At 36.8% G+C, this 25803-nt stretch overlaps 2 protein-coding genes and 1 pseudogene across 2 annotated transcripts; 2 read left to right on the forward strand and 1 right to left on the reverse strand.

The window, feature by feature from the left end:
* The first annotated feature begins 3332 nt into the window (after positions 1 to 3332).
* Positions 3333 to 7493, forward strand: LOC114720650 (selenocysteine methyltransferase-like; annotated as a pseudogene).
* A 506-nt stretch (positions 7494 to 7999) lies between these two features.
* Positions 8000 to 10715, reverse strand: LOC114720673 (UPF0690 protein C1orf52 homolog). The gene is made up of 3 exons (XM_028906345.1): positions 10598 to 10715; positions 9160 to 9286; positions 8000 to 8577 (listed from the first exon to the last, which is right to left on the reverse strand). The coding sequence occupies exons 2-3, from the start codon at positions 9272 to 9274 to the stop codon at positions 8192 to 8194; spliced, it is 501 nt and encodes a 166-aa protein (XP_028762178.1). The 5' UTR covers positions 9275 to 9286; positions 10598 to 10715; the 3' UTR covers positions 8000 to 8191.
* Positions 10716 to 14854: 4139 nt separating this feature from the next.
* Positions 14855 to 17840, forward strand: LOC114720631 (type I inositol polyphosphate 5-phosphatase 4). Its single transcript, XM_028906294.1, has 10 exons — positions 14855 to 14884; positions 14969 to 15056; positions 15405 to 15473; positions 15646 to 15736; positions 15850 to 15954; positions 16040 to 16658; positions 16750 to 16943; positions 17047 to 17155; positions 17267 to 17415; positions 17602 to 17840. The coding sequence occupies exons 1-10, from the start codon at positions 14855 to 14857 to the stop codon at positions 17831 to 17833; spliced, it is 1686 nt and encodes a 561-aa protein (XP_028762127.1). The 3' UTR covers positions 17834 to 17840.
* Positions 17841 to 25803: the final 7963 nt, after the last annotated feature.

Raw genomic sequence — 25803 nt, forward strand, 5'->3', positions numbered from 1 at the left:
AAATATGAAATCTAAATATAATTATGTATGTTGGAAAATTCAAAATGGGAATGAAATGGACAGGGACGGGGATGCGATGGGGAATCATGAGCCAAACATAGTGACAAAAGTAAGAAGCAGCCTCTCAAATCTGAGGCGTGGAGGAGCGAAAGAGTGAAAGTGATATTATGCGGGCAGGATACAGTGTTCAAGTGAAGGTGAGCCACGAAACAAAAGGAAATAATGAGCGGAAGGGGAAACGCGGGGCCACCAGAAGAATCGCATTTCTCACTCAATCATCACCAATTCACCATCGCCCCGACACATATCATACGCTAATGGACCTTTGCTTGGAACTATGATTCCTTCCAAAAACTTTTCAATGAAATACTAACTCCTGTCCTAATCCTCACCATGAGATTTTATTTACAATCTATCAATAAGATTTTATAGGTAAGACTGAAAATAATACTCCTCCGGTCCTTATTATAAGACCCTATTTGACTTTTTATTTGGTCATAATTATAAGACCCCAGTCCATTTTGTCTCTTATATTTATGCATTTTTTTCCAAGATAATCTTTCTAATAATGATAGTTTTGGCCAATATACTTAATTAGCAAGGATATTTTAGGAATGACAACACTTATTTATTATAAATAACCAACTTAATTTACTTCCTTAATCTCCTCAAATAAATCAATTGGGTCTTATAATTAGGATCGGAGGAGTATAAAATAAATATATGAAAAAATTTTCAATCTCAAACTCGTGTAAGAATACTTATATTAGTTGTTTCAAATTAGCGCAAAACTGCATCGCTTCTTTCCACTTGACGTCGTTGGTGGTGTGTCTCGGACAAGGAGTTGGAAACTTTTTTAAAACAAGAAACATTTTATTATTTTGTTTTAGTTTCAAAAGTTGTTCCTTTATTTTTGCCATTATTTAGTGTTAGCTTCTCATTGAGGCTGTTCCTTTATTTTTGATATCATTAGGTGTTAGCTCCTCATTTTGACATTTACTAATTTCGAACTTTTTTTTTTTCCCTAATTCATTATATGTTACAAATTAAAATACCACCTTTGTTATTACTCCAATCTATTTGTTTAATATAAGATTTCCTTTGACTTTTATTTTAGTCCTAAATATAAAACCCCAATCTATTTTGTTTCTCATACTTTTTTTTTCTTCAAGATAGTCCTTCTAACTCTAAGAACAGTAGTTATAGCTAATAAACTTGATTAATAACTATATTTAAAAAAGATAACACTTATTTAAACAAATAATTAACTTAATTATTTATTTAATCTACTCAAATTAGTTTACTAATTTTATTTTAGGACGGAGGTAGTAATATAAAAATTACTTAACTAATTTAAAAAAATTAAAAAAGTTACTAAATTTAATAACTTTCTTACTCTCTTCATCTTAGTTAATCACAGGAGGCAGTATAAGAGTATTTTGGCTCCAAAATAAACATGTCCGAGTACTCAGCCACTTCCATATAGCTGATAAAAAAAAAAAGAGTTCTGCGTCATTGTTCGTTAGATTAGATTGAGATATTGACAAAAGTAAAATAGCAAAAAGATTAATGGAAGCATCCATAAACTTTCAGAACGACTAATATTTTTAAAAAATCACAAAAAATTCTAAAATGATTTTTTCAATCTGGGGGGAGTAATATGCTGTTGTTAATATTTATCAAACATGCGATTGGTTTTAGTTCATTACACACTTTTGTGTTTAGTAGCATAGACCGGATTTTAGATCTGTTTAGGATAGTTTATAAATAATATTTTAATTATGATTTATGAAATAAGTATAAAAAAATTTTATTTCAATTTACATATGAGCGTTTTTATTATTATTTATTATTATTATCATCATCTCAGACAGGCCATTTGTCTTTTCATCAGCGCAGAGCTAGATGAGATGATACCCAGAAGAAAAAGTTCGGATTATTAGTCAACAAATGAAAAAGAAAAGAAGGAATAAAAGAAAAGGCTGACAAGAAAGGAGAATAGGCGATAGCAGTGCTGTAATAAGATTTAATTTTTTTTGTGTGGCCAAAGTAATAAGATTTAATTTAGATTTCAATTTTATACTGATGATTGTGTCCATGTATTGGTTTAGGTTTTAGTTTAAGAGTATAAATTACACACACCTTTAATACTAAAACAAATAGCCAATGTATGATTGACTGCATAAATAAAACTCGATTGAAAAAGGTATTAGGATTAAAAATCAATATTAAATTGATAAATATAGTAATTTTAAAAATTAAAGTATAAATTCTTTTAGCTCGTATCAAGATTGTCTTAATTTTGTGACTACCTACATCCAAGGTTGTCAAACTCACAAATTTAAACAAACTCGTGAGTATGATATAAACTCGAATCGTAAACTAAGATCGTAAACTCGTTAAAAGTTTACTTTATAATAAACTGGTATTAAAAGTATATAATCAAATAATTAATATATAAAAATGATAACAATTTCATTTGAATATATTTTAAATTTAAATAATTGAAATTATATCTATCAATGTTAACAATTTATCATATTCAATAAAGAAATTTCTATAAAATTCATATATAAAATCACTAAACACAATCAAATCCAAAAATTTAGTACGAGTTTAAGAACGAATTAACATGATTTGTAAGCTTAAAACGTAAAAATGGTAAACTCGGTAAATGGTAAATGAACTCGTAAGTTAACTGAATTACAGTTATCACAAATTTAAAAGTAAATCAACACGATTTTGTTAACTAAAAATGTTAAATTGTAGAATCAACTTACAAATTTGACAACAGTACCTACATCCACTGCCTTTGTCACTCTTCTCGTCATAAAAATTATGAAAATTAAATTAAAAAAATTGCAAAATAAAAATCCATAATATGTGAAATTACGATTTGGAACTCTTAATTTAAAAAATAATAAATAATGACCCGGTTCCATGTTATAAATATGAAATTTTGGTAAAATGTCTAAAATGCCCCTCAGCCAAACTGTGATATGGTCTACTGAAGTTGTCATTCACTAAAATGAATTTGTCATTTCTTATAGTAAACTTGTTATTTGGCATATCCTTAGCCAAGTTGTGGTTTAGTTTACTGAAGTTATCATTCGCTAAAGTAAACTTATCATTTGACTGAGGGGTGGTTTTAGACATTTCACTAAGATTTCAAATTTGCAATATGAGACTGGGTCTTATCTGCTATTTTTCAAATTAAGGGTCCCAAATCATAATGTACATATGAGAGGGTTTTTATTTGCAATTTCCTCATTAAATTAAGAATGAAATAAAGCTACCAGTGTAGTTAATCATTCGATAGATCCCAGAAACATGGTACTGTGAACTATGACGGCGAGTTGAATGGGACAGTATACTTTGATCTGGGGAGTAGGGTGAGGCATTTGGAAATTCAGCGCTGCGCTCCAACGTCTGGGTTCATTGACCCTATCGCGCCCGCCCGATGCCATCATTGCTCACTGACTTCCTTCGCCAGGCAGGCGGCACAGCCGTCATCGACGGCGGCCTCGCGACGGAGCTCGAACGCCACGGTGCCGACCTCAACGATCCTCTCTGGAGTGCCAAATGCCTCCTCGCCTCACCCCACCTTATTCGTGAGGTACTACTTTCCTGGATTGAAACTAACAGTGTTGGGTTATTTAGTGGTTCTTGGAATCCAAAATTGTTCCCAATATCCACTCCAAGAGACCAGTGGGCCCTCTCTGTGGAAATTGTCAATTTTCCGGAAGCTGATGAGTCTTACTTAGCTATTGGCATATTACACAAGCATCACAGATGATCGATTCATATTTGCGAACCTCGCAAGTTTTATTTGTCAATTTACTTTAATTATTTATCCATCCGTTTTTCCTATTTTGCAAACTATGGCGAACTCCGTCTCAATATCGCCATTTTAGGAAGGTTTCTGAACCTGAAATTCACCGTTTATCTTTTAACTGGATTTATGACGGGTTTCTTTTGTTGTTGTTTTGTTCCGTTTAGTGATAGTTATAAACTTTCGATAATTCACGGACCTACTTGATGGAGCAGGTACACCTTGATTATCTTGAAAATGGTGCCGATATTTTAATCACAGCATCTTATCAGGTAAGTACTTGCTAAGGACGCGGTTTTATATGTTTCTGTTCTTAAAACCGAACTTGAGGCGTTTTGTGGTGCATAGGCCACCATTCAAGGTTTTCTAGCCAAAGGCTTTTCTAACGAAGAAAGTGAAGCCTTGCTCAAGAAAAGTGTTGAAATTGCTCTCGAAGCTCGACGTATATATTATGAAAGATGTGCTGCGTGTTCTTCAGAAGATAAACACGATGGAAAAGTTTTCAAACAACGTCCAATCCTTGTGGCAGCATCAGTCGGCAGCTATGGAGCTTATTTGGCTGATGGCTCAGAGTACAGGTGATATGACTAGTCTTCTCTATTCAATGCATTAATTCTGATTATCTTTCTTTATGGCATCATGTAAATTTGAACTTGTTGATGGAAGTCGGATGATCTTCACAATATTGGTTGAACACTGTCAGTTGTCTAGCTTGCACGCATGTGCACTGTTGAGCTTCTCAATTAAGAACTATGAACAGTTTGGAAAAGGAATGGAGTTTCATAGACACAATCATAAACTTGTTTTGCCAATAATCACATTTCTTCATGTTTCCCTTTTAACAGTGGCGATTATGGTGATGGCATCACGTTGGAAACTCTGAAAGATTTTCATAGGAGAAGAGTTCAAATATTGGCTGATTCAGGTGCTGACTTAATTGCATTTGAAACAGTGCCAAATAAGCTAGAAGCTCAGGTATCTTCAAAGCTTTGGAAATTATATGAACTGGAATCCTTGATGGATAAATGGAACTGAAACTCCTCTTCATTGCTTTTTGAATTAAAATATAATAACTTGATAATACAAAAGGTTACGGGTAAATTTTTTGAATTATTTTGATTGACTGCATTTTATGCGATCCATAATCATTGATTTATGGGAACGAAATTTTTTTAACAAAGCTAGTAAGAACATGTAGCAATCCTTGAGGAAAAATCTGAAAATGCGTGTAATAGGGCTTCTATTTCAGTTCTGCAATTTTTGGATCACTCTTATATGTGCTATCATTCTTCATGCGCCTTTGTGAATTCCGTGAACTGCAACTGAAGGACTTTGTAAGGTCTCATGCAAGATGTCTGGAGAGAGAAAAGAAAACAACTGATTTCACTATCTAGAACAGTCTTTATTTTAGTCTTTCTCATAACCGAGGCTTTATTTCTGTTTCTTAACCCTTCTCACCACAGAAGCCCCCTGTTCTGAAATAGTCTTCCCAATAGAATTTCTGTCTCTTAACCGTTCTCACTATAGAAACCCCTATCTCTTAATCATTATCACTATAAAAGCCCGATCTCAAAATGTGCCATTTGCTGAGATTGATGACAAGAAACTGAGGAAGCTGTAATTTTCCATTTTAGAGAGGGTGCAATTGCAGTGCAATTAATCTTACATATTGTGTAAGACACTAAAGACGAGAAGTAATTGAGCATATCGAGTATTCTGGAATGGGACAAAAACCCAGTAGGTGATGGAGAACATTAAGCTTGGAATGTTAATGGTCTTCACTTCCATTGATTTTTTCCTTCTGGTCTTGACTCTCAGTAACCATGGTGGTTTATTGTTCAGGCTTACGCAAAGCTTCTAGAAGAAGAAAACATAAAGATTCCTGCATGGTTTTCATTTAACTCCAAGGACGGAATTAATGTTGTTAGTGGTGATCCTTTGGCTGAGTGCGGCTCCATTGCCGAGTCATGCAAAGGAGTTATTGCTGTTGGAATAAACTGCACTCCCCCTAGATTTATACATGGCCTAATATTATCGCTTAAGAAGGTATATCACTGGCTCTCCAATACCTAATTGAATTTGAATTATTTACTCCTGTGTGTGTTTCTTGTGTGTGTTTGCGCATGCCACGTCTCGATTATAGACCTTGGTTTTCTCGAATTATTTTAAAACATGTCGTCCAGCCCCTTCTTATCTTTGGGTTTTTATGAATTACTGCAATTCCAGTATCTACCTTGCCCTGCTCTTTTCTTTTTGATCGTCCGGTTACTATCTAGATGGATAGTAATAAATAGGTACATGTGTTATGGGCGTAAGATTTGCAACATATGGTAAAATGATTAGGTGTACTTGAAATCCGTATATTGTTTTTATGTTCATGTGCAGCTATGTTGGTTATTGAACCCGTCTGTTCTTCCATTTCTGATTTGCTGAAGAATAAATGTTGGTGCTAATTAGTTTCTATATTGTTGGATGCCATTGTGTAGAGTGCTTATCTTTGATTCACATATTAATCCTTCAGGTGACTACAAAACCAATTGTTATCTATCCAAACAGTGGGGAAAGCTATGATGGTGACAAAAAGGAGTGGGTAGTAAGTTCCTTTTCTCTGCTTCTGCCGTTGCATCTTGCATCGTTTTTCAAGGATCGAGAGGTCATATTCTTTTTGAAAATTAAACTAGATGCAGAGATATAAAGTTGTGGCGTCTAAAAATGATGATTAAAACTTGGACAAAGAGCGGAAAAAAGTTGTAATAAATGAGGAGTAAGATTTTGATCTTTCTTTGTCAGTACGATGGTCTTGACACATGCGTATGCTGTCTCAGAAGCTTTTTTTTTTTTTTTTTGGGTGGTGGACTTGCAATTACTGTGTAACTGCTTTTTTTGCAAGTTTATATATTTAAAGATATGGTATATGATGAAACTGAACGAGTTATTTAATCGTTGATTTCAGACCATAATGGGCACACTTCATAAGCGTTAGCTATTACTTAATCGTATCCAATAAATGCAGTTTCTGTACACATTTTTGGAACACCACTTTCTGTCGTTCAAGCTGTGTTGTGTTTATTTTTTATGTCACAAGTGCCTAATTAGTTCTTTCAATAGGAGGGTCACTTTCTCTGGTTTGGACAGTTTGTAAGTTGTGCATTTGTTGGTGGGCAAAGATGGCAAATTGCGATCTATCTAATCATTTAACAGCTTTCACTCTTCGCATAATTGGTGAATAGTGAATCATATAGTATTAATTGTACGTTATTGATACAGGAAAACACAGGGGTTTCAGATGACGATTTTGTATCGTATGTAAGTAAATGGTGTGAGCTGGGAGCCTCTCTTGTAGGAGGTTGTTGCCGAACAACCCAGCTACTATCAAAGGCATATACAGGACACTCTCCCGCAGATCAGCCACTCTAGCCGCGGAGTGACTTCCCTCACATATCCGGCATGGAGTGTTCGAATGCCTGACAAGGCTGGCAGATGGTGCTGTGTCATGTTGCTCCTCTGGGCATTTTGAGGTGGGAAGACCTTGCTTAACCATTCTGCACTTGTGGTGTAAACAGCATTTTGCCCTTGATGCCAGCTCCACCTTCAACTTGAGGATCGTTGTGCAGGTCTCAGTCAAGATGAGTCTCAACACCTACGGAAAAATGTTTGGCTTTTCCACTCCCGTTTATTTTATTTTCTAGAAGAAAGAAGACATGATTGACGTGTGAACCCGTAGACCTGTTGAAATGTCATGTTGATATTTTGTTTGACGATGTTAAAATTATGAAAATAACTGCACCTTAAATTCGCTCGCCTTTGTCCACCCCAAAAAAAAAAGGAAGGAATTCGCTCGCTTTTGCTTCTGGAGATCTCTTTGCCTTCCAAATGATTTGGTATCATGACCGGGCAAGGCTACATACAAATAAAGCCATTCGAATTCTTGGCTTGATGGTGGCAGCATTTTAGCTCCTCCAGTTAAATCACCAGTTCGAAACAATGATGCCGAGCCGGAAAGTCGGGAAATAACACTAACCAGCAGGATATTTTCTTTTTTATTGAATTGAATTGAATTATTAAATTGAGGGGCTCCGAGTGAACGAAGCACATCTCCTACGGAGTAATATAAAGACGCCTCCTAGCAAAGTAAAATGAAAATGGAAAACAAGTTCAACTGCCCACGCCATCTCAATTGTGCGCTATCTAAATGGTAAAACTACAAGAATTGCATTTCCAAATTTCCCTTGAAACCATAATGGATTATCCCGAGTTTTCAAGTATCGATAGAAACCATGGCTCCAACCAAATCTTTTCAGCGCATGGGATCCCAAAGAAGTACCATTATACACGATGAAGAGAATTTAGGTCCGTTTATCAAGTATCAAAACCAGAATATATACCACTATCCCTCAACAACCTCTTCTCTTCTTCAACATAATTTTTCCCTCGGCTTGCCTGACCAAGCTCTCTTTTTCTCTTCTCCTTCTGAGAAAAGGAGATGTTCTTCTTTTCTCTCTGAGTCTGAACCGTTGAAAGCTGCTCCCCAAGGGATATAGCAGCTCTTGTTTTCTGTCTTTCTTCATATGATTCTTCAACCTCTTTGTTGTCACGCCTTTCCTGTCCAGTAGACCAAGACCAATCTTGCTCCTTGTCCCCTTCTTTTGGTGGGGGTACCTTCAAGACTGAAGGTCCACCTTTAAATCCATGTCGCTTTAAAGCTTCAAAATCAATAGCTTTGCTTTTCTGCTCTCTAGATTTATCTGCAGACAGTTATGCCGATAGCAAAGTAAAATTACATAGGAACAAAATTAGAGAGAAAATTTTCAAGATGATGCTGAGCTTCAAAAGCAATAGAGCATGAAGCTATCCAAAAATATAAGTTCTCAAGCTGGGAACTCTATTACTCAAGGTTACCATTTTGCAGTTGCAGAAATTTCTACTCCATGTTATTATTTATCATCTTTCAAAAACCATTTTTGGAAGGGATAATTTTATTCCCTTCCACAGACAAAGTTCAATAAATCCTGTCTTACGTGTTAAAATTTACTACCTAAAACAACTACACCACAGCAAACAGTCATGAGTATGGTGACCAATTCCGTCAAATTTGGATCACATCTTTGTCGACACATTTATTCACAAAATATGTATATTTGTCATAATCACAGTGGACAGAAATGCACATTCATTGGTCAAGGAACTAGGATATCTGGAAGCTGTATACAAGATTCAGTTATGTATTTTACTAACAGCAGAAAATTTACTGCGAGGTTGAACATATTTGGCTTTAACATAGATTACAAGCGATTATCAACTGAGAAGATGTTATTGTAGGCAAATACCCTTTGATTTTTTCTTTCCAGTTTCACTATTGTGCTCGGAATCTGAATGTAATGATGAGGATTCATCTGATGATGAGTCCTCATCATCATCACTCCACGGCATTGCCCTCTTCATAGTAAGAAAACTCTGTCAAAATATAAAGGATCTGATCAGATTGTTTACTTGAGCTTGAGAATGAAACATGCAAAGAACATATTAGCACCCCAGGTTTTGTCAAACAATCCCAATAACATTTGTGGGCTCTGTGCCCTAGTTTTCAAGACTCAGAAATATTTGGTAAAAAAAAGACTAAAAAATAAGAGTTACCATGGTCCTCACGAAACAAGAAAAAAGAAAGCTAAAACCTTATAAATTCTCTTGCTAAGAAATGCAGCGTATAAATGTCATAAGGCATTCATAATTCACACACAAACGGACCCCATTGTGATTCAACAACAACGCTATCATGAGGGTTTTATAATCAATAGGACAGCCCCTGAATCAAATAGAGGATACTAGCAGCCTAAAACGTATTTCATACTATAAATCCAAGAATAGTGGCACAACAGAACCCCCAAGACAACATAAGAGATGGCATAGTTACTGAGATCAACGATTAATCTGTGGGACAAGACAAGGGAGAAATGTCATGAGTCATGACCCCCCAGGGAAAGGATGCGAAATGAAAAGCATTTTTGCGTGTAGGAAGCCTCATTGCTTCAATGAAATTAGCAAAACTCTAAGATTCCCAACCCACCCCCCCCCCCAAAAAAAAAAACACACACACACACACACACACAAACACACATAACAAAGCAATACCAGGAAAGCAATAACATGAAGGGAAAACTCCAAGACGTACAACTGATCTTCAGAGTGCCAAAGAAATTTATTCAGTTAAAATATAAATTTTTAACCCTAACACTGAGAAAAGTGATAGAACTCCCATTCAATTACTCTCCTATCACCTAATAAATCCTATAAAAGATGTTGAAAAGGAAACTACTAAATTTTGCATGAATAAATACATCAAATTGTGGAAATCATCAAACATACAGAAAATCCGTAAAATGTTTTCAAATATCCATAAGAATCATTACAGAGGCTGAGAACTACACCATGCAGCAATGTGAAAAAAAAGTCATAAATTTTCAAAAGAAAAGAGAGAGAAAGGACTTCAGCAGAAATATAGCGGAAAGACCGTGCATTTGGCAAATGAATTATAAACCAACAAGCCGTGATCAGTTTTTAGCAGCCACAAGAGAACCCACTTAGTGGAAGATTGATTCTATGAACAAGCACACCAATACGTGATGAAATACTGCGCTCTGGTGACAATCACAATAATGAAAAACTAGGGGCAACAAACGCCCGATGACAGTAAATTTTAGCTCAACAACAAGAAAACACAGAAGCACAAAGCGAGAGCTGGAACAAACAAAGAAATCTAAAGATTACCGTGTCAGCGATAGAAGACGTCGAGTTGAAGCTTGCTGAATTCTGACGGGCACGAGCTTAAACAGAGCGGAGGCGGAAGGGAGAAGATTTGGGGATTTTATTGTTTTCATCCATAATAATTACACCACATTGTCCATTTGTCCTCTTTACTCTTTATCCTTCAATAAAAGCGAAACGATTAAATCATTGCGGAGAAGAATTGCCCCGAGGGGTAATAACTGCTACTTCACAATTATTAATGTCATTTTATTTAAAATTAGTTAACACACATTCAATAAAATAAATAAATTAAATTAAAGTACACGGAATGCCAAGTATTTCCTTAATTTTTGTACTCCTACCTTAATTAGTCTTTTTTGCCGGAATAAGTTACTTAGTCACAGTGATACAATAGATATATTTAATTTTTGTACTCCTACATTAATTAGTCTTTTATATTTACTAGTACCAAAAAAAATTCCATATTTAATAAATTTATGATTTTTAATTATGATATGTGATTAGTTTGTTTAATTAGGATAACATGTAAAAATATTTTATTTTTAAAAATATTTCGGAGGTAAAAACATTGATTAAAACTTTAGGTATTCTTCCCAGAATATCCTGTCAATAGAGCATTATTACATTTCAAATAGTCATGTATATGGATTCAATCCAAAAATCTCACTGCTTCCATTATCTTGCTTTTTCTGTTCTTCACATTTCCGCATCTTCTGTGGCCCATGCCCAAGCTTTAGGAAGAAGGAGTGGGGCATTATCAGAAACTGGCCAACGGAAATGAGAAGCATAACAATGGAGCTCTGGGGGGGCAAGGTGTATGTGTTTACAATAAACAAAGCGACAAGCCTGCTTCATTCTCTCCTCTCCTCGTACCCATCTTTAGCAAGCGACGACACTGTTCTTTTCCTCAGCCTTTTCTCTAGCATCGCCCTTAAAAGATGTTGGTTGATCAAATCTTTGAATTCCGAGTAACCCTAAACAAAAAACAAAAAAAATCCCATCCCGGCTGCTAGAGTGGCCCTCTTCATCCTACCATTTTAACCTTATGCTAAGAAGTAATGATTTCCTGCATATGCACACTGAACAGAGTGTACTATATATGATCATATGTTGTGTGCTTTGGAAGATTTCATGAAGTTACGTCCCCAAGTATAAATGAGGTGGGTGGAAAGATGAAGCCATTCCAAGATTTTGCGGAAAAGAGGAAGAAAGAATTGAAAGGACCAATTTGGGAGGTTTAAAGTATAATTTATGAAAACTATGTAGGAGCTCGATTGAATAGGTTTTAAGGCTGAAAAAGAAAAAAGAAACCCTTATAGAACACAGTTAATTTATACACTCCCCCCATCAACAGAAGAAGATACTTTGGCCAAAGTAGAATTAAAGATGCATCTTTTGACTGCCTCTTTCATCTCTACAGAAACCCCTACCCATTGGATCTACATTTCTTGATTTGTTTTAAGTGAAAAAAAAATTCCTGTAAAGGTCTCGTTTATGCTTTATAATATTATCCTTTGCCCAGAAAAGAAAACTTATTTGGGATTCTTTCAAATATGGGAAAGGAGAAAAGGAGTGTGTTTGAATGATGAAATGCAATGCGATGGACAAGGTTTAAATAATTGAACGGCTACATCAGTATGACAACCACGTCACGTGCAAGATTCAGGTAGAGTGTAGCATACAAGCAAAGTAAATTTAAAAAGCCCCCGTCCCCCAAAAAAAAAAAAATTAGGGGAGAAAAGGACTAAGAAAGAGTCAGATGAGGCATGATTGAGATTTCATTATTGAAGGCCAATTATAAGTTGTCACCCGCGGATGACGATTGACTTCAATTTCATCTGCTTCACAATGCAATCCTTCTCTCTCTCTCTCTCTATATCTCTGTTTGTGAGCAGTCAAGTGAAAAGAATCAAGTTGGGGGGGGTGATGCAGATACATAGATAGGGATTCTAGGAATCGGGTCCCATTGCTCTCATTTTTCTTACTCTGCCTTTTCCTCTAGGCATCAAATTGCCTACGCCCACCTCACATCTCAGCCATACTAATAAATTTCAACTGTTGAAGCTCTAGTTTTAAATGAAATCTTGCAGCTCACTTCCATCATTCAATGGTTCCTAACTTCCTATGTTTATTGTTTCATTGTTTCTATGACACCTCGTACTCATTACTGTTTCGTGTGGAGGGAGTGGAACTCCCATGTACGTGCCTTCCCTGATGGGATTATTCTGTGTTTTGTAATAGTTTCTTGCTGACCCCAAAAGTGAAATAAGTAAACACTCATTCAAACTTATGCATGTTTTTTTATATATATTTGGAGAACCACATGAACAAGGCTTCGCTACCTATGAACACACGGAGCCTGGTAGTCTAGTGAGGTCGCTGCTATGCCTCCTTATGGCTTTCTGCCGTCAACTTTATTTGTTTAATGCTTTTATTTCACCCCCTTCTTTAAAACCCTTTCTTTTTCTTTGGAGGAAAAAAAAAAAAAAGAAGAGCAGGGGGATTGCAGACACAGTCTCCCACATGTGGCGTTAGCGTAACAAAAAAGGGGTGGAGAGTGGAGACTTCAACAGAGACGTTACTTTGGTGCCTAGGTGTTGTTAAACTAGGATTTTGTTGGCAGTTTCACAAAATTCAAGGAGATCGCGTGGCCTAAGCAGCAAAATCAAACCTCCTCGTTGCTTAACAAGATCCTGCATTCGTGTGAAACTGTATTCAAGTGATTCATCGGAGGACGCGTCACTCCCCTTAAAAGCATGATTTCAATACATGAATCCATGTGCTTTTAAGCAAACGATATGTGAATTGCTCAATACAAGAAACCCTCCCCCCCTTCCCCCCAGTATTTGATAAATTTGCCTTTTTGTCTTCTCGGGCACCACTCTTAACATTCACTACCACGCTTGGGTGTTGTTCTACACCAAAAGCAAAGAATGGGGTTTAGAGGAGACATTTGTAGAACCGATGAATTCTTCAAAACCAATTTTTGGTTTGTCGCGAGATCTATATGAATGAGTGCATGAGAATAGAAACATCTCCCCCTACACTTTGGAAAATGAAAATCCAGAACATAGGCTTGGATATCTGCAATCTCACCACAGACCAAATTACAAAAAAATTTACTTCCGAGCATGAAACATTCCTTCCATCCAAGCAAACATACCCGAAGCTTTTTAGATATCTACCAGATCGTGTAGGGAACACAAACATGCAAAATTTGTTTTTGTGTGTAAAAGATATGTTAAAATAAGAGAGTTTAAAGGAGCAGACCCTCCACCCATCCTCTTTATCTTTTACTCTTCTTTACGTGCTTTCTCATTTAACAAGACCAAAAATAGAACATGGGTTGCTTACAAGTACTGCTGCTTGTGTTTGGGCATTAGATCAAAGCATCCTTTGCTGACCGTGGGCACAGAGAGAGAGAGAGAGGGAGAGTTCAAGCAGGTTTGGGTGAGTGGGTGGGCATTGATCAATATAACCACAGCCCCTTAAGCTTGGGTCGGATTTGAAGTGAAAGCCCGAGAGAGAGACAGAGAAGCCGAAACTTGGCTGCCTCCACTTTATTGTCCTTGCTAATTCCATACTTGGCTCTCGACTGTGAACGAGGTTTTGCAAAACAGAAATTCTCTCTCTCTAACAGACACACACACACACACACACACACTCTCTCTCTCTCTCTCTCTCTCTCTATGTAGTCCTTCTACATTGTCTTCTTCTACCCCCACAGTGCCATAACTTCCACATTGCCTCCCTCTTTGCTTCTTCGGTCCCTTCCAATTTACTTTCTTTCCTCTTTTGTTTTTCTCCAGAGACAGAAACACAGGAATGGAAGTGAAACGACCTATTATGTGTTTCGATTTGTAACTGCATCCGGTACCATTCACTCTGTTCTTTAACTTGTTTTCTCCACGTTACTTGAGAACAGAGGTTCGCCCCTTTGTTTTGTTCTTCCCTATGGTCGCATACCAAACTTTCGGCACATTGCTTTGGTCATCTAAGCCATTGTTTTTCCTTCCCTCCACTTCGGATTGTTTGAACTGATAAATGATCAGAGCCAGGGATTGAACAGGAGTCCGTGTGTCAAGGATATTGGTTCAGAACTGAGGTTCAGCACAGTCATTTACTCTCCTGCTCCATTTTTCATACTCTGAATCCTCTTTAAGCTAAGACCCGAGAGATAAAACATAGTAAACATCGAAGGAATACGTATACCTATTGTTATTGAATTAGAGATAGCTATATGAAGTTGTCTCAACAATGAGAGATGAGAACTCGAAGAAAAGCAAGGTTTGGGAAACACCAGCTCTCCATTAAAATCTGTTGCATTTATATTCTCAGATCAATGGTTGACTCCTGTTGTTCTTGGTGAAGTTTTCGTGGCCCAAAACATTGGTCAAGAAGTGGTTCAATATCAAGAGCAAAGGCGAGGACTTTCACGCAGACGATGTCCTTTGTGGAGGTGATTGGTTAATTCTCGCATGATTTGAATGTAGTTTAGGGCTTCATGATTTGGAATATTGGCTTCTGTGCGTCAAACGAAAACGAGATTTCTCTTGCCTCTTTTAAACTGAATTTTCCATATATTCTTCAGAACCTGGAACAAACTTGCATCGTTGTTCTGCAACTATATATAACATGATGTCTTGTTTTAATCGGGTCTGTTTTTTTCAGCTCGAGATCTGATCTCTTTTGTTTTAGTTGTTCAATGATTTCCCAAGAATGTGATAGTTTTTGTTGCGTTTCTATGAGCGGGGTGATAAATTAACAGTAGAAAGAACACAGCTTTAACATGGTTTTTCTGTTTTAGGTGTTGATGAAGAGTGGAGAAGCAACTATCCAGAGCGGGAGGCATGCTCTCTCAAGAGAAGCAAAACAGGTTCAGTATCAGACACCTTAACATTTCCTACTGCTTAGGACCACACCATTCTTAAACCCCACAAACATAAAGATGAAAACAAGCTTATTAGGCGCTTGTTCTGTAGTTCCCTTTCTTGTTTATTTCTGCGGCTAATTTCTCTGAAACAAGTAATCCCCTTCCTGATGCATAGGGAGATCAAGCAGCAGGAGACACTCGAACAAATTGCGGCGGGGTAAGGTTGACCTTGATGCTTCTCAGGTTAAAGACGTGCATAATTATAGGTATGCTCCATGTTCCAATTTATTGCAGTAATTTTCTGTCTTCATTATTAATATGAATAGGAAATTGAAAAGAATTTGTATTCTCATGTATTCTTCCTGTCTTATGGATGCAGGATCTTCGTTGCTACTTGGAATGTGGCTGGAAAATCTCCCCCGAGCTATTTGAATCTTGAAGATTGGCTCCACACCTCTCCACCTGCTGATATCTATGTCCTTGGGTAAATTACTGATCATAGAATGTATTCTCCCTTCAGTTAAGTGCAAGATCAAGATTCATTTTGTTCCCCTATGTATTGCACCCAGGTTTCAAGAAATTGTACCTCTCAATGCCGGTAATGTTTTGGGCACTGAAGACAATGGCCCTGCCAAAAAATGGCTAGCTCTCATTCGGAAAACTCTAAACAGTCTTCCTGGAACGACTGGTGGATGCCACACTCCATCACCAGTCCCTGATCCACTTGTAGAGGCAGACGCTGATTTTGAAGAATCAATGAGGAAGAAGGAAACCTCTTTCTTCCACCGGAGGTCCTTCCAATCCTTAAGTCGCAGTATGAGAATGGACAATGACACGTCACTGTCACAATCACAGCTCGATCGCCGTCTCAGTGTCTGTGATAGAATGATCTTCGGTCATAGGAGTAGCGACTATGAACCCAATTATAGATGGTGTTCCTCAGATGATGAAAATGGACCTGGTGATTCCCCTGTTATAACCCAATATTCACCAATGTCATACAGTGCTTCCTTCTCTGCAGAGGACAGAGATAGATCGACAGGGAACTCACGATACTGTTTGGTTGCCAGCAAGCAAATGGTTGGGATATTTTTGACAGTTTGGGTGAAAAGTGATATCAGAGATGAAGTTCACAACATGAAAGTGTCTTGTGTTGGCAGAGGATTGATGGGTTATCTTGGAAACAAGGTACACTATTGCAGCTCGTATGTATATTTTTCCGTAGTTTTGCTTATGATGAACCAAACAAGGAGGAAAAATTAATTGTTGGTTTTTCCAGGGTTCCATTTCGATTAGCATGTCTTTGCACCAAACAAGCTTTTGCTTCATCTGTAGTCATTTGACTTCTGGACAAAAAGATGGTGATGAGCTGAGGAGAAATTCAGATGTCCTTGAGATTCTTAGAAAGACTAGGTTTCCCAGGGTTCACGGCGTGGGAGATGAGAATTCTCCTCAGACAATTCTGGAACATGAGTAAGCCCTCATCATTTCCAAATCCTTAACTTGTATGTGGTGCTTGAAACATTTGAACCTCAATAAAATGTACTCAACTTATTCTTTGGTTTAATTGGTGTAGCCGAATAATTTGGCTGGGGGATTTAAATTATCGGATAGCACTTTCTTACCGTGCAGCAAAAGCCCTTGTTGAGATGCGAAATTGGAAGGCTTTGTTAGAGAATGACCAGGCATGATACTTTCTTATTCCCTGTTCAGCTAATTCTGATTTCAAAGCTTTCTTTCTTTTCTCAACTAATTTCTAATATCATCCTGGCAATTTTAATACTTCTTGCTTTCAGTTGCGTATAGAGCAGAGGCATGGCCGTGTCTTTGAAGGATGGAATGAAGGGAAGATATATTTTCCTCCCACCTACAAGTATTCTAATAATTCAGACAGATATGCAGGTGATGAAAGACGCTCGAAACAAAAGCGAAGAACCCCAGCATGGTACTCTTCTTTTCTCGAAAAACCAAAATCTCCACTCTTCATGTGCAAGTGAAGTGGTAAATAAGAACCATAGAGCAAAAATATGAAACTGCATGCCAAAGTCAAAATTTGTGTCCTGGATTATTGTTCTGAAACTATATCGTTCTACATGTAAAGCTAAGCTGATCCATCTATTTGTTAATACAGGTGTGATCGTATATTGTGGCACGGAAGGGGCCTCCGCCAATTATCCTATGTTCGTGGAGAGTCAAGATTCTCCGATCATAGACCAGTATATGGCATATTCCTGGCAGAAGTCGAGTCTATTAACCGAAGCCGAATCAAAAAGAGCTCCAGTTGCACTAGTGCCAGGATTGAAGTAGAAGAGTTGTTGCCACATTCACATTCTTACAGCTACGCTGACTTGAATTTCTACTGATGAAAGTCTATAATTCTTCCACCGTGAGATCAATCTGACACTTGAGGCAACCGAGGCGCCATACTGTACCATAATAGGTAAAAACTCAACGAAGAGATTGCAATGATATGTTCCTATCTTGCTCATATGTCTTTTAAACACATCTCATGGATTAAACCAATGGACTAAGTATAACTAGTGGTACATATTATTTTTCGTCAGTTGACTCCTCGATCTAGACAAGTTAATAGATTACGCACTTCATATGTCTTAAGCATTTCTGATTGTTATTCTTGACTTGGTCCCCACGTTGCAGATGGACACTGCTGCAAGGAATGCTGGCCACAATGGTGATGGAGACGTTTTAACTCACGCAGACCTAAGCAAGGTTGTTCATTGTCTTCATTGCTTTTTCCCAACTCGTCTGTAATTGTTTTGTTTCTAAATTTTCTGATCACTCTCCACATCTCTTTGTCACATCTGCATTCTGCAGGCTGGTTTTGTCCAACACCTCTGGCTCCACATGTTTTTGCGGCTCCAAGTCTGTAACTTTATGCACGCCCAAGTCCTATCGTCCCTTTATTTTTCTGGCTCATAAACCAAAAGCATCTCATGAAGTTGGTAATGTGATTGGTGTTGAAATGTGCTTCAACTTATGGAGAATATCTTGAGTTCTTAACTCACGGGCTGTGAATAAGGAATACTTTTACTCGGTGACCATGAAGCCTCGAGAGTCTGTTACTGTTGCCACTTACTGTGCAGTGGATTATTCTTGAGCATGCGGCAGAAACATTAAAGAATTACGATGTGATGGATGCACTCATTGCTTTTGGTAGAAAAGAGACGAAGCTTCTTTTGTTGCTGGTAGCAGTTCCAATGATTTCATTGATAAGTAATAAAAGCTAATGAGTAAATGTATTCTTTAAACTATGTTTGTTGTTCTCCCCCCCCCCCCTTCTTTTTTTTCCCACTGAATGAGAAGGGAGTTATGTGCAAGGGAAAGAGAAAAATCATAAACAGCCCGAACGGGCTTTTAATCATTATTTTTTGTAGAGAATTTCAAATGCTGATATTCTCTTTGTTTTGCTTTGATTCTCACGAATGAATGTGCCTTTTCCAGAGTCAATGTTGGGCGTAGGATTTGGGTGGGGGGGGGGTGCTTGAGTGTAGTTAGTTATGATCACAGCATTTAAGGATGGAAGGAATGATGGGAAGGGAAGGTCCAAGATGTGAGATCTGGACAAAAGTTTGAGGATTAATAAAGAAGCCAATTATTGTTTTAGCGTACACCACACCAGAAAAGGACGTTCCATTCCCCAATCCATTCATTGACCAGCTCTGATTCACTTTAAAGTTCCCACTTACCACGCATCATGGCCCTCCCTCATCAATCTCCTTTTCAAGTTTTGCAAAATTTGTTGGAAAAGAAAAAAGAGCTTAAGAATGTAAGCTTCATAATATGAAAGACAATGAACCCAGCCACTCAAAACATGGTTCCAAGACAATTAGAAGAGTAATTGTCAGAGGTGAAAAAGGTAGATTATTACTTACAGTACATCTTATAATATGGATCAAGAATACTATATTCTAGAAAATATCATATATTAGCACCGGAATAGCACAAACACGTTGGATGCAAGCAATTCCTCTCACTCTATCAGACCGCAAATATTTGGTATATATTTAAAGGACGAAATGAGTACTAATGAATTAAATTCAGCCCCTCTGATTCATACAAGGACCAGCAGGTGCCATGTTAAATTTCAATGTGCAAACCCTTTACAGTTGTCCATGTGTCCTTTAATACTAATGTATACTCACAGAAATGCACATACCCCTGTGTATTTTCGGGGAAAAATTATTGTAATATATATTTCCTTTCAATCCGTGAAAAAATTATATCTCGGAGAAGTGTATTTTATAAATCATTTTTGTATGAAATGATGTGCTGTTAATTAGTTTTAAAATATAAATAGTCGGAGAGGGTGGTGACGTGGCATGTGGGTAGGAAGGGTATTGGTTTGGGGAGAGGGAGGCAGTGAGGCGTGTCAGTGGTTTAATGGTAGTCCGTGCCTACCCTTCCCCTCTTGATTCATCCCCGCGATTCTCCAACTCCATATTATCGCGCGTGAACCATACTCTCCACATGCATTGAGGATGGCGTGGGGGTTTCCCTCTTTGAACCTAGGGACCCTTGCCCCGCCTTGGAATTTAGTTACAACGCTTGAAAATTATGACGGATTCAGATTCTACATTTTACTGTATTAATTAATACTTGAAAATTTTAGCTTGAAAAAAAAGAAGAATTTATATTTATATACATAAGTAAACACCCCCCCCCAAAAAAAACCCCGGACCCCAAAAAAAAATCAGTGAGTTACACTGCAGTTCAGACAAATTAAACAGGAGGAGTGCATTTGAAGAAAGGGTGAGATTGATTTAAATTTTTTTAATATTTTGTTTTTAAAATAACTAGGGAAAGTGATTGGGGGGGGGGGGTTGGCCTGCTGGATGACATTGAATTGAAATAATAATAAAAAATGACAAACTTTGAAGAGATTCTCTGCGGCGATTTTCTTTTTTGTTTCCACTTTCTTAGTCCACCAAAAGAGGGAACAGACTTCCCTTTTATTCACTGACCAAAATTTTCATTACTATTAAATTGATGAAATAAAACAACACGGTCTGTCCTTAGTCACTGTTGGACGTTAAATTTTGTGTTGGCACTCCAAAACTGTCACACCAAACAAGCAAACAAAAACCCAATAGATTCAGATTTTTTTTTCTACATCTATGTCTTGTTAGAGGCACTGGTAGTGCTAAATGCAAATACTTTTCTTAGTAAAAATTCAAACACTATTTCGTTATATTAGGACTAAATCCTTTTACTAATTCCAATCCCATTGTTTCCCATAGAATGCAAGTTAAACTAACAGAAAAACGCACCCGGCTAATCATCCTTGGATGTTTGGTTTTCACATTGATGAGTGTTGTAATGTGGAGTGTGTATGTATAGTTTATTTGGAGTTGAATTGGATGGAGAAAATTGATGGGTGGATTGTGGTGAAGATGAAGCAAATGATGTGGGTGGCCCATGTGAGGCATATATGAATACATAATGGAGGGTGTCAGTTTGCTGCTTTTCAGGGAACAAAGCATCAGTTTGGTGCTCATTAAGAATGATTAAAAGGCCGGTGTTGACATCAAGCCCAGGACATAGGGGTTGAGTTCAATGATTTGCAGTGCAGAATCAAAATAATAATAATAATTATCATTATAAGCCGGATCTTGAGTTCAGCTTCTAATCAAGTGAGTAAAGTAGTGTTGAACTCGTGATTTCTCAATGCGCATAATACTTTTGACAGATTTTAAAAGTTGTTTTCACAGAACTACAAGTATTAATGCCTTGTGTGGCACCTCATCCTACAGATTGGTTCAGCTTATCGATTCTCCCAAAAACTTTGTTAAAAGAAACGGGCAAAAGCCGTGGAGGGCCAATCAACACATTGAATAAGCGAAAAGGATAAAATTTCAAGTCTCAGAACTTTGACCTTCCTAAATTTTGAACTTTGAAAGTGCAATTATTGCCGACCTAATCTCTTTTTCCATCTTGTTCCATTTTTTGAAAGGAAAAGAAAATAGTGGTTTTGGCATTGAATGTAACAGTAGAGTTATGCATGGCAAAAGGGCGAGAACAGATTTGTTTAGTGGAAGAAACAAGGTACTTTTAAAGGACAGAAACAGGAGATTAAGCAGAAATATGAAAGAATAAGCCAAAAGGAAGAGGAAAAAAGAAAAGAAAAGAAAAGAGACGCAGAGTGGGTGTGGAAGGCTCGCTTTCCCACAGATTTAAAGAGCAAAATAGATGAATGGATTAATTCAGCCCTTTTGTTCTCTTACTTTTATACCTTATGTATTCCTGCTCCTGCCAAGAAGGGTACACCAGCAGAAGCAGTTCATAGTAATATTCATACGCAAGGCATCAAACACAAGAACTAATTAAATATGCAAACTATTCCTTAAGCTACTGCCATGTGAGTTCTCTGTGTTCTGATATATTCTCCAATGTTATTCCCTCCTTTGATCCATCATCTCACACTAATGCTAGTTTCCATTGGACCACCTGACCTGCCCATCCAAAAGCTTACTATCCCTTCTCCTCTATCATCATCTTCTGTTCCATTACACAACTGCCTTCTTTCCTTTTTCTTTTTCCTGGTTCAAGTTGAGAGGGAACATTATTCTTATTGTAGTTTTAAATTTTCTTTTGGCACCTTTCACCTTGCTCGTGATTCTGTTGCAGTAATGGGGTATCCCATCTTTTGCAGATGTGCTGTAGCAGTATTGGCCGGGTATCCCAAGACCTCTTTAAGATTCAGACACCAAAGTGGCGACCTGGCCACCTGCCAATCACTGATACTTGTAATTAATAACAATTGATTGAGTCTACTCCTCTGGTTTTATTTATAAGGCAGAGAGAGAAGACATTTTTTAGTCCTATTTATAGGGCACTAAGAGAAATTTTTTGCATAAATGTATAATTTTACCTTTCATTTATTATTGTTTGACTTTGTTTATATGAGGTGTAATGCATATTAAATAAGAATAAAGTTGGAAAGTTGTTAGATTTTAAATAAGAGTTAATGAAGTTTAAAGTTTTTCTTGGTTTATATGAAATATGTTGGAAGTGACTTATAAATAGAACTAGAGGATTATAAAAATTATAGACAAATAAGAACAATGACTTTAATTGAAAAAAAATGCTCTTTATTAAATTCTTAGGTATAGGCTAGCTTGAAGTCAATGACATCCGACGAACAATTTAGTAAATCTCAGATGGACTTGGACTCATTCTTCCACCTTAAGTAAAATATACTTGGACTGAGATCGAGACGCTGATAATATTCCATTCCCATTCAGCTCGATTGCTTATAGCACGGCAACTTCTTCAACGTGGTAGTCACCGTCCATTTTGCAGCACGTGAACGCACGTGAAGTCATGGGGAGGAAGAGATGGACTCCGGGAATCTCAATCATCATCAATATGTCAACCTATTTGAATAAAATAGGATCTCTGACTTTGTAGATTTACTGTTTAGTGCAATATAATCCATCCTTATTTTCACCTTTTCTAACTTGTCTTTTACTTAAATTCAAATTAGGTGCATTGCATGGAAAAAACACTTGCTAAAATGCTCAATCCAAGAATACTTCGAGCATGTGCATTAATTGGAATGGGCCACTTTATCGCATAACCAAATAGAAAAGCACTCTCTTTCCAGTTATATTCAATTTGAATTTGCCTTTGTGTGTATGAGTTGAAAGCTATGTGACGAAGTGGGGCACCGAAATCGTTATAGGAATAACAAACTTAACACACCACCATCATTATTCCAACCATAATGCTACGTACACATGAATATATATATCAGAAGAGTGAACAATTCTGACACTGATAAATTAAATGATATCATCTCTAATATGTTACTATCAAAAGATGCTGGAAAATGGAATGCCATTATGAAGTATGATGATGGCGTTTGATAATAATGCAGGGAGGGAGTAATTGAAAGCAGATAGAAGGAATATGGTGATGATCAATGAGACGAATTGATGGTGATTGTTAAGCATGGCACAGGGAGACAGATGCATTATGCAGAGAGGGATCTGACAATATTGACGCACGCATGCATGAAAGTAGCACAAAGGAGTGATGATGGTGAAAGGTCCAAATGGGCAGGAAGGCCTTGAGAGGCGTCAAAGCTCTGAGCATTCAATCATCCCTCCTGAGACTGAGACAACAAAAGCAGCATCATAAGTAGTCATCACTTTCCTTCATGTATATCCCCACAGCTCCTTTTTCTCATGCCCCATTTGCAGATTCCTTTGTTGGGATTTCAGTACATGTTGAACATGGCCTTTCTTTTTTCTGACCTGAGACTATTGATCATAATGTTCAGCACGCAGTGTTTTAAGCAAGTATAAGCGAGACAGTAACATATATATGTATAGCCATGTAGGACGTCAGTCGTCAGGTATAATTGCCATTAATGGGAAAATGAAGAGTTGGGGTGAAATGAATTGTGGGATTAACCATATTTAATGCAAGGTTTTATCATTTATGTCACATTCAAGCAGGTCACTGCCCAAATCAGTGAAACCTGTGCTGGTTTTTGTTGCTTGTTAAACAAGAAGAAGGTGTCAGTGGATAACAGCTGACATCAGAATCACAAGGCTTCGGGTTTGAGTTATGTCACAGTGGTTTAGAGTAGTACTTTAGTCAAAATATTACTCCCCCCTTCCTTCTCTCCTACTCAGTTGTCTCCTTGCTCGGTTTTGGCTCATTTATACTCCCAATAAATTGTGGGATTTTAAAACGGAAAAATTTTAGTGTTATTGCAGCCAAACGCTAAAAACACAGTGGGTTAGCTTTTAAAAAAAAAAAAAATAGCTGGTTTTAAAATATGAGAAATAACCACTATAATTTATATTTTGACATTCAAATTTTGAATAATTCCTGAAATTATTACGACCTGTGATTTAGTTAGTATGGCTTCAAATTGCTTGTAGGTCTCACTTAGCGTTTTTCCTATTTAAAACCTATATTGGCGCAAACTCTTACTATTTTTTTACCATGAGTGCAAACTCCCACTGCTGGATTATTGTTTTTGGCAATATGTAACATGCTTTCTTATGAATCTCAACACGTGAATATTCAAAACATCCACACTAGTATATTCTGATGTTCAAGTGCTAAATGCGGCTGAATTGTGAAAAATATTCAAGAAATTGGTTGCTCCTTCTAGTGTATCATATTTTTTTGGTATAACTCAGATTTTTCTCAAATTACTTTCGATTTGAAAACAATATTTATCTGGTTGGGAGCATTAGGGTCTATTTGGCTCAATGAGAGGAAGAAGAGGGGAGGAATTTTAATGGAAGGAAGGGGAGGAAAGGAGAGTGAAAGAATTTTAATATTACCTTGTTTGGATTTATAAAAAGGGAGAGGACGGGAGGAGTTTTAATATTACCTTGTTTGGTTTATAAGAGGAGGGAAGGGAAAAATATTTTGACATGGACAATTTTACCCTTATTTTATTTAAGATTATTTTTTTTCAAATTTTATAGAATGTTTAATAAAATAGAATTGTAAATAACATTTAATATATTAAGCAATACTTAAACTAAAATTCTAATATACTCTAGAGTGTGAAGTATTATTGAAAAAAAGACTGAAATAATGTTCAGCCACAACTTGTATTGTATTTCATCTTTGAATGAAATATTTAGTCAAACAGATAAACTCATTAAACGTGGGACCTCGTTTTCATCTATTTTTATCTTTATGGCTACAAAGCTCCGAGGATTTAAAGTTTGACATATTTAATTTATATATGTCAAAATTTAAATCCTCAAAACTTTGTTTATTGAATTGTCTATTTTATTTTTTTCAAATTTGACATTCACATGCAAAGGAGAGAGTAGTGTTTGAAGACAAGAAGAAAAAAATTTAGAGTAATACAGGGATATTAAAAGTAAATATAGGTATAATAGTCACAACATGACAAAATATTACCATTTCCCTCCAAATCTTTCCAAATTTGGAGGGGAGGGGATGTGTCGCCAAACAAAAAAAAATAATTAAAATCCTTTCTCGTCCCTCCCCTTTCCTCATACCAAATGCAACCTTAAAATTAAAACTCTCCGAACAAATACGTTTCTTATGTATCAAACCTGTATTATTCTCCTTGTGAGACTAGACTACTTACCTTCTCAAACTAACCATATTGAATAAACAATTACAATCGTGTGTTATAGACTATGAAGATGAACGAAAGACATTGGCCTTGTGATTGTGGTCTGTGGATTTGTTTCTCAAATGTCATTTCTTTTTTCAAATTGTTTTATGCTATGTTTGAAAAATCGAGACTGGACATAAAATTTTGTCTTCATGAATTTATATAATAATGGGTCAGACATGAAATCTTGAG

Source organism: Neltuma alba, unplaced genomic scaffold (assembly GCF_004799145.2).
Source record: "Neltuma alba isolate B1F8T4 unplaced genomic scaffold, ASM479914v2 tig00011993_pilon, whole genome shotgun sequence".
Classification (NCBI taxonomy): Eukaryota; Viridiplantae; Streptophyta; class Magnoliopsida; order Fabales; family Fabaceae; genus Neltuma; species Neltuma alba.

Coding starts and splice junctions, on each gene's coding strand:
- LOC114720673 (XM_028906345.1), bottom strand. CDS start 9,274: ATGAAGAGGGCAATGCCGTGGAGTGATGATGATGAGGACTCATCATCA. Junction 8,578..9,159: donor TGGAAAGAAAAAATCAAAGG/GTATTTGCCTAC, acceptor AACTGTCTGCAG/ATAAATCTAGAGAGCAGAAA.
- LOC114720631 (XM_028906294.1), top strand. CDS start 14,855: ATGAGAGATGAGAACTCGAAGAAAAGCAAG. Junction 16,659..16,749: donor TGGGTTATCTTGGAAACAAG/GTACACTATTGC, acceptor TGGTTTTTCCAG/GGTTCCATTTCGATTAGCAT. Junction 17,156..17,266: donor CTTTGTTAGAGAATGACCAG/GCATGATACTTT, acceptor TCTTGCTTTCAG/TTGCGTATAGAGCAGAGGCA.